This window comes from Galendromus occidentalis, unplaced genomic scaffold (assembly GCF_000255335.2).
Source record: "Galendromus occidentalis unplaced genomic scaffold, Mocc_1.1 scf7180000076543, whole genome shotgun sequence".
Classification (NCBI taxonomy): domain Eukaryota; kingdom Metazoa; phylum Arthropoda; class Arachnida; order Mesostigmata; family Phytoseiidae; genus Galendromus; species Galendromus occidentalis.
In genome coordinates, this window is record NW_003804532.1 from 374844 (window position 1) to 387629 (window position 12786).

General features: G+C 50.8%; 1 protein-coding gene across 1 annotated transcript; it reads right to left on the minus strand.

The window, feature by feature from the left end:
* Nucleotides 1-355: 355 nt before the first annotated feature.
* On the minus strand, nt 356-3846 carry LOC100906149 (uncharacterized). The gene is made up of 4 exons (XM_003739466.1): nt 3602-3846; nt 2594-2746; nt 1183-1329; nt 356-1025 (listed from the first exon to the last, which is right to left on the minus strand). Exons 1-4 carry the CDS (start codon nt 3681-3683, stop codon nt 772-774), a joined length of 636 nt encoding a protein of 211 aa, XP_003739514.1. The 5' UTR covers nt 3684-3846; the 3' UTR covers nt 356-771.
* Nucleotides 3847-12786: the final 8940 nt, after the last annotated feature.

The following is a 12786-nucleotide window of genomic DNA, read 5'->3' on the forward strand; positions in this document are numbered from 1 at the left end:
GTTATCTGTTCCGGGTCCCGGCGGGGTCCATTCACCATTCAGGATGGTCCCCCTTCATGACCATTCCGAACGAACGTTACCTCTGGCGATAGTCCGGAGCGCAAACCAGAATTCATCCTCTATCCTCGGATTGGGTGCGCACCATCGGATAGCTCTGTAGATCGGGAACGGGGAGTGTACTCAAGACGCGAGAAGTGTCGCGTCGGTATTAACGGGAGTCAACTTAGATCGATAATATCTTCTACGGAGCAAACCATACATTTATACAGACAGGAAGACGAGGATCTCCTCGTCGCGGATGCTATTTAGTGGATGTGGCTTTCATTCTGATGCCGGCGAGAGAGCACCCACAAAGTCAGGATGTGAACTGGTCAAACATCGTCAGCTCGACGAACTTTATTCTGGTGAAATGCACGACGTAGGTAAAATAGGTCTAGGTTTGTAGCGATAGCTTCCGAGCGAGATCGCAGATTGATAAATAATAATCGTTTCCCTCGATGGAGTGACCTCCGACAGCTCGGTGTGCTACTACTTTGTATATGCTCAGGAATCATACATACAAATGTACCCAGTGCCGAATTCAGGATTTTGCCGCGTTGAGGCTAATCTCATGCGGCCGCCTACTCTGATCAGGGACGGGAAGGGAGGCTCTCTAGGAGGATGTCTCCAGAAATTTTGCCACCCAAGGCTATAGCCTCCTCAGCCTATAAGGGAATCCGACACCGGATGTCCCTCTCATGTCGTCCACATCCCGCTGGGACTACGATTGGGCTAACACAACGGCGTAACTCTCTTCGGGTCCAGTGTAACACCGTGTTTGTAATGAGCGTGGAAGTGTTCGAAAGGATCGTAAGGTGGAGGCCGGCGGTAGCTGTTCCGTGGGAAGAAGCGATTCAAGAAACGCACACAGAAATAAGTCGTCAGAGTCGTCAGCAGCGCAAAGATGAACAGGAAGGAGAGTAGTATGGCGTTACTCTTGGCCGCGAGGTCCGTCGGTGTCAATTCGTAATTCAAAATGCACGATTCTGTGGAGCGAAGGAGGATCATCAATTGCACGCGAATCGAAAGCACACGGTTCGAAACACTGGAAACCGACCCTCATGGCAGAATGACTGACTGCTTCATGAGATCGTCAGAGACAGTGGCGGATTGATCGACTATGGAAACTTATTACGTTACTACCTTTGTATGCGCAAAGGCTGTATTCGTGGATGGACGAGGGTAGTTCGCCCTCGCAGTCTATCTCATACGATGTCAAGTCAAATCCTGAGGGAAGTCCGATCGGTTGACAATCAAAGTCGTAGGCTTCTTCGGGTCTCTTCGGTACCTCTGTGGGAATATTCCGTGGGTTTGAATTATGCAAATATTCACCTTATCCGCTTGATCGCTCGTGGTGGCAGAGTACCTACGCATGATACTCCGGGTGAGAATTTGCAGCGGCCAGCCGCAAGACCCCCAGGAGATTTGGGGGAGGGAGATCAAATCTTTGAGGTCGAGTGTGGGGAAAGAAGTGTGCAACCTGCCATCAGACCCTCAGGCCACTTCCGATACATTGACTTGAAAGTGACTTTGAGGTAATCAGGAAAAACTCAAATCTTTCTATCTCGATGTTGCATAGTGAGTTCCGCTTGCAAGTTCCCGAGAATAGAAATCGACTTCTGGTGAGAATGCGCGGAGGAAGGGAGGGAGGGGGAGAATGAGCGGAGAAGATTGAATCCGGGCCGAGTTGAACCCCTGCTCCGCAGTCCCACAGGCACTTTGGGACAGATTCCTGAGGGAGAACTATCACGAGCCCTGCGTCGAACGCTCAGATGCGACTCAAAAACTCCTTGCCGGGTTGGTGATCATGGCAATACAATCAATGTCAGCGGAAGTTTCCGCAGTCTCGTCTCTCGTTCAACGATGATAGGTCACGGAGCTGCTCAGCATCATCGCTTTCCACAGTTACTGTGGCCGGAGGGAGGGGACGCGACACTTTCACTCCACATCGAAATCCCGCGAGTCGAGAGTGAGTGGGTCCGACGTAAGAGATCTAAAACTTTCAGCTAAGTCGAGGGTACCTTGGTTTCTACGAGACGTCGGTGTTTGTTCAGTTTCCCGTAATGATCGTCAGGCCTATGGAACAATGCTTCGAGCGAGCACTCCACTATGCGGATGCGATTGGAGGAGGCCACCGCTCAAGAGGAAATCAGTACCATGATGCACTCCAATTCGACGAAGCAGAACTTCGCAAATTATTCCCAGTGACATTCCTACTCACGATGCCGTTTCTATCCATAGGATAAAGTCGTTCTCCTCCAAAAATCGGAGTCATGTAATGGCACGATTTAGGGGAACACACCGCGAATTTAGTCCCAATGCGCGAATAGGGAGCTGTTCTACCGATAACATTTGTCCCCTGCTGGCGACGTGCTTATTCCAGTGGACTTTCGAATGAAAACGAGTGAAACAATGGGACTGAGAGGTTCCTCGTGATAAATTTGCGGATGCGTCGGCTGTGTTCAACAGGCTCAGCCACTGAAATGTATCGGAATAGCTGTCCTAGGCGAATAGCTAGTAATAACACTTATGACTGAATGACTCATAAACTTACGTTTAGCGAAGCAAACAGCGGCGTGCATGCTTCGTACGCAGTAATCTCCTATACATCGCATTTGGGGGCCCCGAGTGTACGGATAGTGACTGGATCTCGCTCCCTGTATTCTGTCGAATCTGAGAAGTACGCTGCTGATGTCCTGGTAGCCCTCTTTACGCATGCAACGACAAAAGTCCTTAGGAAAGATTCAACCCTATCGGTTTCTGAGGCCTCGTAAATTCTCCTCGTTGATTCATCATTCATTCTATTTTTCTATTCTATTCTATTTTTCTCTAAATAAACCGAAAGGTAATCCATTCTATTGTTCAATATACGTGCCTAAATATTACCCCTACATGCGACATTTTCATAACTCGATTATTCGTGTACGAAATCTTGCTGAAACAGTGTTCCGAATCAGGTATTTCGTCACTACAGTATAATCGCGCGGGAAGTTTTCATTCCGCATTCGATTTTCATCTTGATTATTCAGATCGAGGATTTGAAGCGGAGCTCTGGGCACGATGAACTATGTAGTACATAGTTTGATAATAATGAGCCCTTCATGATCTCAATCTGGCAGGGAATGATTGCGATCCTAATTGCGGGTAACAGAACCTGCAGCATGATTCAATCAATAGCGCTAGCGGAGAAGAGACTTGAATTTCATTCGACCGAGCGAACTCTGTTCCAGGCGCATTCTTAACGTCGTGTAAGCGATTGAATTCATGCTGGCTCCGCTCCCACCGCTCTCATGGCCTGCACATTCTCCCAAGCTAACACCCGTACTCCGACAAAGAAGCCTACTGCGCGGCAGAACACACGCTAATTTCCTTGAAAGTTTCAGTCTTCGACCGGAGACAGTCCCGGTCGTTCGAATTCCTGCGCGCTCACTACTCGACTTCCAAGCGATTAGACTGACATCAGGCTCCCTGCCTTCCAAGCGATTCTATTATGTGCTCGGAAAAACCTAGTAGCTCTAATAGGCAAAGAATAATAATCGATACTCATGTAAAAAGTTAATACCTGAACATTTCGCAGGGTTGAAAAGGCCACCTTGCGCGAGGGCGAACAACGAAACAGCACTGAACAATGAAAACGTCAACATGACTGGAGAGCCCTTAATGGAGTGTGAAACACGAGTAGACGATCGGTGTCCTAAACTTCTGCCTCGACCTCGGGGAGCCAATCCCGGACTGTCGAAGCTGGCTGCTCGCCTGTCTGTCTCTATGACTGCCTTTCAGTCCGCGCCTTGGATCGCTCGCTCGCCGGTTCTTTTGACGTTTGATCGCTAGGCTGGCCGTAGCGAGGGCGAGTTAGGGAGTGCAAGGCGTTCCAGCAACAAGCGTCTGGCGATAATCTGGAATACATATTCACGATTTTTCTATTCGTGCCGAGTACTGGCTTCTCCCACTTGGGTTTGCGGCCACGCTCTAGGCAGATGGAGTATCAGGAACAGATCAGCTGAGCTGAGAAGTTCTGCTCAGGCTCTCACGATGCTCAGAAGTCTGGAAGTCTCTCTGGCGGGATGTGGAATCTTGCGTGAGTCGTGATTCAAGCTAAAAGTTACGAGAACGAGCTCAACCATCGATAAACCTCCAGCGCTGGGGGAGGTGATGTCAGTGATTGCGATCCCTGAATGTACCCGATACGAGCTGGCATCCCTCGTTGAACTGATGATCGTGGTCCCGGCGAGGTGCTACATCAGTAAACTTTCGCAGGCATCTCAGAGGGATGATTGCCTAACGCCGGAATGCACCCGAGGTCTGGATGATTCGGCTATGCGTCCGGACGGACGCAGTGCGGAATGGAAACACCCCTCACGTAATTCGCTGTTTTGCCCTTGGACGCAGCCTTGCGGGTCAGAAAAGTACGCTCGGAATTCGATCGAGACCCCAGCGCCAGTGGCGAAGAACTGTTTCCCGAAGAGATGAGTAGCTAGGCTCCATTCCGCACTGCGTCCGTCCGGACACATAGCCGGATCATCCAGACCTCGGGTGCATCCTTGCTGACGGTTTCGGAATCAAGAGGACATCGATCTCAAACCACCGAGAGAGATTTGTCCGCTTCGCTCCGAGTTGATCTTCCGAGTTGATCTCGAGGGGAGTCCAACAGGAGGGAGAGAGGATTTATCAGGAGAAATATTCCGGCGCATGAGCGCTGTGGAGCGAAATCGGCGGCATGATTCCGAGCTGAGCAGAGCAGCTCGCCACAACACCCCGAACCCGCACACCCGAGTATCTCGGTATGAGCCTCAGGGGTCGCGTATTCCCTCGGGTACCGTCTACAAAGCAAAGGTTTCTGACGCTATCCGGGCTAGATTCGACCACGTTTCATAGAGGCACTGAAAAATCTAGAATAATCGGAATCTAGACGTACAGCGGGGAAGAGTCATCCGCCAGCTCACCGTCGATCATCAACGTGAGCAGGTTTTAGGACTTGTTTGCTCACAGCGGTGTCTGTCTCGGCGAGTGCCGCGGAAGATGCACACACGGGATATTGCCTAAAGTCATCAGAGCTCATCGTTGTTTGACAATGCCACGATCGTACACTCACCAGCGCTCAGATGATATTGTATACCCAATTCGGTGCAATATGAGTTTGCTTAGGGCCGCAGTGTAACTGCATGCACGCCTCTATAACAAATCTCCAGCAAACTCGATAGAGTGGGATGCGATCCGAGGGAAGCTTGATGTTTCTCCAGAGAGCAACTCTCCCCTCAGGGGATCAGCGCGGTAAACGGATATCCGAAAGGGGCTCAAGTTCCAGCTCGAAATATTGGCGAAGTACCTCGATAACTCAGAGGCGAATTCTCTCGCTCTCCTCTACATAGAGCTCCGACGAGTCTCCGTAGAAAATCGTATTCCTGAATTCTCGACTGACCACTTCCTCGATTCTTTCCGGTGCAAACCTGATAACAACGTCCCCCGATTTCGAAGCGGCATCCCGGGAGCGGGCGACCAAGAGGAACTGATTGTCCCTTCCAAGGGCACGGATATTCCACATATGAAGAGGTTGAACCCTTCGGCTCACGGCAAGGAAAGAGGACATCATCGAGTACATCGGGTGTTGAGCAGAGAAGCACGAAGTCACCCGTGGGCAACCGTCAACCGTGTCGCCCGAGGTCCTTCACAATACCGTGGCCAACTGGGCGTTCTCAGACCCCGCCACTTCCGCGGCGAGTCTCCCGGGGTCCGGCTCAATTGTCGGGCGTTCGATTGGGATTCTGATAGGAGAAGAGGCTGTCCCTGAATTCGCACAGGTGTCTCGATTTTTTCTTCAGTCCTCCCCCAAAACGGGAGCGGATAGAGTTAGGAGTAACTTGGATGATCTGCCCTGTGGAAGTCTCGCTTGCGTTGCCACGACTGGTGTTCCATACTCCCCGCGAGCTGGTTGAAGTCCCGAACTCCTTCCCTTTCTAGCGGAACAATTTGGTCCAACTTCGTTCTCGATTCTTTCCCGAGAAGGGTTCGGATCGAGAGAATCAAAGCACCCCACGGATCGAGCTCACCATCCATTATACTCAGGAGCTTGTCGCCATCTGTCCCTTTCCAGAGGTCACCGTTTCGACGATTAGAAAAATAACGGTTCTCACCTTCCTCCTGGAACATAAACTTTATTGATGACATCATGGTTAACAGGCCTTACATTTGTTGAATAATAGAAAAAGAGAAAAAAATGGGAGGAACACGCAAAGGTTGCGGTGAGCATGCGTATACGCAGTCCGAAAAGTATAACTTGACCCAACTGAAGTGATTGGGCATCGCTTGATAAAAGATTGGAGTCGCTTTGGAGAAGCATTGCGCCTACAATAGGTCCGGTTTCAAGGCACAGATCATTGTCCAACGCGCATTGAATCATTGACAATCTTGTGGACTCTCTTTCAGGCAGGAATGTCTTTACAACGATCTGGGCTTTGAGACCAAAGAGGGAACAGACGCATGCGTAGGGCGATGAGTCGGCCATCGCCGCTCTTCATGGCTCGAGATTCCTCGTCCGCCGGATTGAGCACGTTGGGAAGATGGGTATTCACTATGTTGCGCGAGTGTCCGGTAAAGCCGAGAAGAGCTGAGGCAAAGGTCTCGAGAAGTTCCCGGGACCGCAATTTGGGTTATTATCTGAGACGCACGAATGTGATCGGGATGCGGGAGGGCCCCTCCCGAGATCTCCCGGCAGCCCTGTCCACGCACACTCGCTGCTGGCGAAAGTGTGGTTTAAAGCTATAGCTCCCAGTCTGGGAATCAAGGTTTTCAGGCGAAATCCATAGAGAGCTGTCCGTGGAGAATCGGGCGGGGGAGCGCGATGAGTGGTTCTGAACGATGAGAAACACGGGAAGGTCGACTATCTATCGGTTGGAAGGATCGAATGAGGAAAGAGCGGGGGCCAGATACATATTGTGGGAACGCGCGGCACTAGCTTATGCGTAACTGAATTTTTCGTCGTGTTTTATTGGGCAAGACGTCGTTGGCGAAATTCGAAGGACTGCGGAGTCTTCGTCAAGTTTCGGAGCCGTGAATGAGTGTAACGAAGTCAATAGCAGCTCGTCATAGCCATTGTTCCCTCCATGCGAGTAAACCAAAATCGACCATTCAGCGATCTGACACTGATACACCGGCATTGCCCCCATGATCACTCATCGAATTTTGATATTGTCTCCGAGGTGGACTTCGAAGAAGTAATGCAGATCTCGGGCGAGTCGAGTTCGGATCACGGAAGCAGCAGCGCGGCGTGTACGGCTACGAGAGCTAGCGTGCCTCCCTCCATGAAAAGCTTTCTTCGAGAAAAATCAAGGGAGGACTCCGATTTGGTTTCGGATACCAACACCAGAAATTCCAAGAGCTCGGCGTGCCCTAGGTGAGGAGGAAACTGATCATTCGTATCTTGGGGTGTCGTACGACGTCCAAGTACGACTATGGATTTAATGCACTGCATGATTGCCTTGCCTATACCTCGGGACCCCGAGACTCGGAGAGATGTCTCTGTGGAGTTCATCGTCTACGGCGATGTTCACAATCATTTGAAAAGTTCGAGTGCAAAAATTAATCTATGGAGGAACAGAAGCACAGCGTTATATAGTATGGCAACGAAGTAGTGAGTAGCTACTTTATTAGGCGCACAATATTTGCTCGTATACGCCCCGAGAATCATTCGGACTCGACGGAATGTCATAGATGGATCACAAGAGAGTATTCGCATCATTTGATAGACGACGTCACCCTCCGTCCCTCCGAAATCCGTGAATTGAATCGGCGGGAAGGCTTATCACAGCTGAACATTAAATATAGTGGATTGACGAGATGGAGATAAGTTCGGATCGGGTTCTTCGAATGAGATCACTGTGACGCAATAGGGACAATCCGATGCTGGCTTAAGATGGTCGCTCGCTCTGACTGAGCAATGCAACATTTGCAGAACGTTTATAAATTCTCCGATCAGAAAGAAAAGAAGGAATCACGCAAGCACGCACCCTCATTTGTGGCGAAATGCTGATATTGTTACATTCGGAAAGTCGTTCCTCTATTTCCTCATCCTAGCCGAGGCTCGACCACTACCTGGATCCGAATATCACCAGCGGAGTAGTTTCCACAACTCATCTATCTGTTCCCTGCGGAGCGTCTGTGAATGAGATCTTAATGAGCAGAAACCAATCCAATCCATCTGCATTCTCCGACCTGAAGCCACAAAATTCTCATCCAGATGTCCTGAGGCGGAAAAAAAATTCTCGCTCGGAGGCGATATATCTTAGGTATATGTATCGCGACCTCGTCCGATCGTCGGAGACGACAGAAAAGGGACAACACCATCCGACTCTCGTCTTGAAAAGGAGCATCCAATTCTAGACCAGGAGCTCAGTTGCGCACGTGTTCTAGTTCCGATCGAGTCTCTCCTTCTTCTCATGCAGGTATCCGTAGACGAAGGGCAGTAGTTCATCGATCTTTGGGCGCTGCTAGGAGGCTAAAGCTTGCTGCTATACGACCGAGTGCCTGCTTGCCGAATGTTTTTTTCCCTCCATGCGTTTTTCTCTTTTTGACACCGCGCGAAGATTACGTAAAACGTGCCCTCTCCGCCAGAGGGAGCTGAAGGCGACCAACCAGCCGCTCGATCGATCGATCGAAGTGCGTTGCCTCTGCCAACCCAGTAACCGAAATTTGAGCAAGAGGAACGAACCGACGATTCGAAATATGTTGAAAACGACCCCGTCTCACTCGGGTTCTGGCTGCAGTACAGCCACCACCTCCACCGCATCAGCTGTCTATCTTGGTTCGGTACCTGTGGAGAGGTGACATTGGTTTCGCAAAGGATCTCGCTCGACCGCAGGGTCCTCGAAATCAAGCCGGACATCTTCACTACGCCCGCGTCTTCCAGTCTGTTCTCCAGAAATCTTCCGTTGACACTTCGCCGCAACAGAAGTCCAACCGATACCGCAGCCTGTACCCTCCAATCGTCCGCGATGGGAAACCACTACGACGATAACCCACATGAAGTGTAAGTTTCGTCCTTTCAGAACAGTGACAAGATCGGATGGAGAGCCGCCATTCTCGATCGCAATCTGACGGGTCTGTATGGAAAATTCTCTGTGTGCTCGTTAGACTGCGTGACTCCATGGGGATTGTTTGACTATTTACATAGTCGCGCGCGTTTCCTCCTGCCCGTATTTATTTTTCTGGGTGGTCTACGCTCCCTGATTGCTTCAGAATGACTCGCCGGCTCGCCAGCGGATCACTTGAGTGTTGACATCCGATTTGGAGGCATTTTCCCCTCGATGGTGCATATGGCTGTAAGCAGAACGGGGCGAATCAGATTCTGATCGCTCAGCTGAGGAGGCTCCCCCGGCAAGGGAGAGAAGCCATCGTGATTTTTTTTGCGGGATTGCCATGCTTCCGCCACACCGGATATGGCTAAGACAACGTGGACTCGATACGTAGGTAATTCAATTTTCCGGAACGATAAACCTAGGAGAACTCCCCGGATCGATTCGGCAAGTATAGCTAGGCCCTATCTTTCCGAAGTACACGATGGCTCGCGAGGGATCATGCCACCACCTATGTCTCGGAGTGGAATGTCGGAATGTCCAGTTACTTGGACGCTTGTTTTCATCGGCTCGGATCTAAATAAGATCGCTGAATTAGCTGCAACAGCTGTTGCCGCAGTGGTAACACTGTGGGGTGTGTCAGCGGCGCTCCGTTATATGAACACCGGAACCAGCGACCAGCCGGTTTCACCACTGCACCACACCGAGCATAATAGGAAAACTATGTTGACCCGCACTGGTCTACTTGTCGAATTTGTTCATTCGTTCGCTTCTTCGTTCGTAATGGCTCGCCATCAAGTGCCGATTGGTAGGCAGATCAAAGACATCCGAAAAAAGAACCCCAGCACTTGTTTCTCGTTAGATCAAGTTTCACGCAGCAGCAGCGGCATCCTTTCGTCATCACAGTCTGACTGACTGACTGAGAAGGCGTTTCCGAAGGCAGCGATATTCACTGCCTCTTTCGGTCGATCTTACGTCACCGCCGCCTAAACTCATCAAGTATTGTAAGATGCCATTCCGAGCGAGAGCGTCACCCTCCGCGGGTCGACTGTGGGTCCTTCGGTCGGATCGGGTGGTCCTCGAATCGGTGTTGAGATTCTACGCGTCTAAGTACACGCTCTGTCAACCTCGCGACGTCTATGCTCTTAGCGTCACGGCATTCATCCGTGAGCAAGACGCGCATACAAAGTAACGATTCGGCATTCCGCGCTGAAACGGAACCGCTTCCTCCTACAAATACATTCTATAGGTAGGGTGACAAGTCATTGTCGTTCGTAGCCCGAAGTCGGCACAGGTGTACATACTCGTCCGCGCTTGCCACCTGAAACTCAACTCCGCGAGTTCGTCTAGCGAGCTTTAAGTTACTTTTCCTCTATTCGTGCATTGCGCTGTCACCGGCGGTTGCGGCGGATGTCACAGTCGAGGGTCCGAATGGCAGGAAAGGCAAAGTTTGGTGAAAGCAAAGCCTCCGATCGGCAAACTTCCATCGGCCTTGGGATTTCCACAATTATTCTCATGACAAAAGCCGCGGAATCTGTTTCACAACACTGATGCGGGGGAACACTTGCTCGGAGAGATTCTGCCTTGAATCCCGGGCTTTCCTGTCGAATCCCGCGTACCCTTTATCATGAGCAATCCATTTCAATGTGCATTTTGACGAAGCCTCCGGCCTGATACCACCCGCAACAGTCGGACTCTTCGGGTAAACTTGAGGGAAGCAAATGACCACAAGCAGCACTATTCCACGTCTCCGTTCTTGATGCATCATGTGCAGCCGACACTGTTGCATAGCATCCATAACATCCATACGTCTTGACCTATTTACCGAGACTGGATTGCATATCTTTGGAATTATGCAAGGCCTCCACGGTCGAAGCCAACTAGTCGGGAAGGCGGGAATGTGAAGAGGGAAAGACGGGAAACCTGGCGTTCAACTGAGAAGCTCACCTCGAGGATCGTATGCGTATCGTTGACCTAAGAGATATTGGCGGACCGATTTACTCCGTCGTCTCGGGGACCAATCTCGGATTTCAGTCGATGCGCTCATCTCGATCCGTCGGATTCCATTCTCTGGTTATGCAACATCCATCTCTATCCGTCGGCGTTCATTTACGGCGGATCGGTGAGATGGTCGCCTATCGTGCCGACGGCTTTGTGAAGCTATATCAGGGGCCGGGGCAGGGAAGACACACCGAGATGACACACGAATACAAAACCAGTATGCTATATGCACGTGAGCGGCGATCACTTCTCACTCGTCAATGTACTTGGATCGTCGATGACAGTATTCAGCTCGGGCAGACACATGCCAGGCATCCGAAGCAGGCGTTATCATTCGAGCACAAGTAATCAATTTGCGCTCTGAGCATTGGGAAAACTGCAGCATCCTCGTCCTCCGACTTCATCTCCGTGAGCGCTTTGGGGTGGTCGTGCATTAGAAACTTAGGAAATGCAGGGTGGACCCTAAAGTTATCTCGTGATAAATGGAAAACGAGACAAGAGAAGCTCAAGCGAATGCTCGAGGGGAAGAAGCGATCGGCGGGGGAAATCTGCTGCCGATTCCTCTCACAGAAAGCGTCTCCCGCCATGATACGATCGTTGCCTCCGATTTCGTCGCGGATCAGATCGTCGCTTTTCGGCGAGAACGGGATCATAGGTTATCTCTCTGTTTTTGAAGAACCTTTCCAGGGCTGCCTCTTTCTGCTGCTCGTCTATCTATCTTTCTGTCGGTCCGTCGATCCGTCCGTCTGTCTGTATTTCTGCCAGACCGCCGAGGAAGCAGCAAGTCCGTCGATGCCATTTCTCAAGACCAAAGGCAGGCGTCTGGCTTCGCCACGAAGACAAATAGAAAAGGAATCTGTGTTCGAGAGCAGGCACCTTTTGTGCGGTCTGCCCTTCATTTCCCTCCTCTAACTGACAGTGAATGGCTTCAGGCATCTGAGTAATAGGGATTCTCGTGGACGAGAAATCATTTCTGTGTATACATTGTGCGCCGCAAGATTCATCAAAAGCTGCGCAGCTCTAAAGCTGTTACTGTCGGAGCTGCCGGGAGTGAAGCTCGACGGGGAGGGAGCGTCTACAGCTGTGGATATCTACAGGAAAAGGAAGACAAGGACGGGCAGAAATCTGTCGCCGGGAACAAGACATGGCGCTCTTTGCGGAGGCGGCATTCAGCGCTTCGACGAGTCAATTGAACGTGCAGAGCGAAGAAACCTCCTGTACCGGTGCGGACTTCGTCAGCGATCTTCAGTCTCTGATGATCTCAGAACTGCCCAGGTAGACGGAAAACTAAGTTTATCGAATAGAATTTGACAAGCTAGATCCCCAAAGGGATTAGGAGCGACCAGGACCGCCATGATCGCGGATATGCGGAGAAAAATGGGTAGATTCGGTTTTTTCAGCGGAGACAAGGAAATTCTGCGGTATGACAATCGAGAAGTCTCCGTTAGTGATCCCATGATCTTTCTCGGACTTGAGCCCTGTCCTAATCAGCACGGCTGTTTTTCATTGTCCTCTCCTCCGAAGAGCCGGAGAACAGAAATTTTTCCCACTCAGCTGGCACCTGTTGAAGAAGGTGCCGGAGCCGCGCCGTATGGAGGAGAGGCCAGATGAATCTATGAGAATAGGAGAAATCGACAAGCCCAACCATGATTATTATTGACGGCCACCGTACAAACCA

Coding starts and splice junctions, on each gene's coding strand:
- LOC100906149 (XM_003739466.1), bottom strand. CDS start 3,683: ATGTTGACGTTTTCATTGTTCAGTGCTGTTTCGTTGTTCGCCCTCGCG. Junction 1,330..2,593: donor CGCTGTTTGCTTCGCTAAAC/GTAAGTTTATGA, acceptor ATATTCCCACAG/AGGTACCGAAGAGACCCGAA. Junction 1,026..1,182: donor CAGCCTTTGCGCATACAAAG/GTAGTAACGTAA, acceptor TTCGCTCCACAG/AATCGTGCATTTTGAATTAC.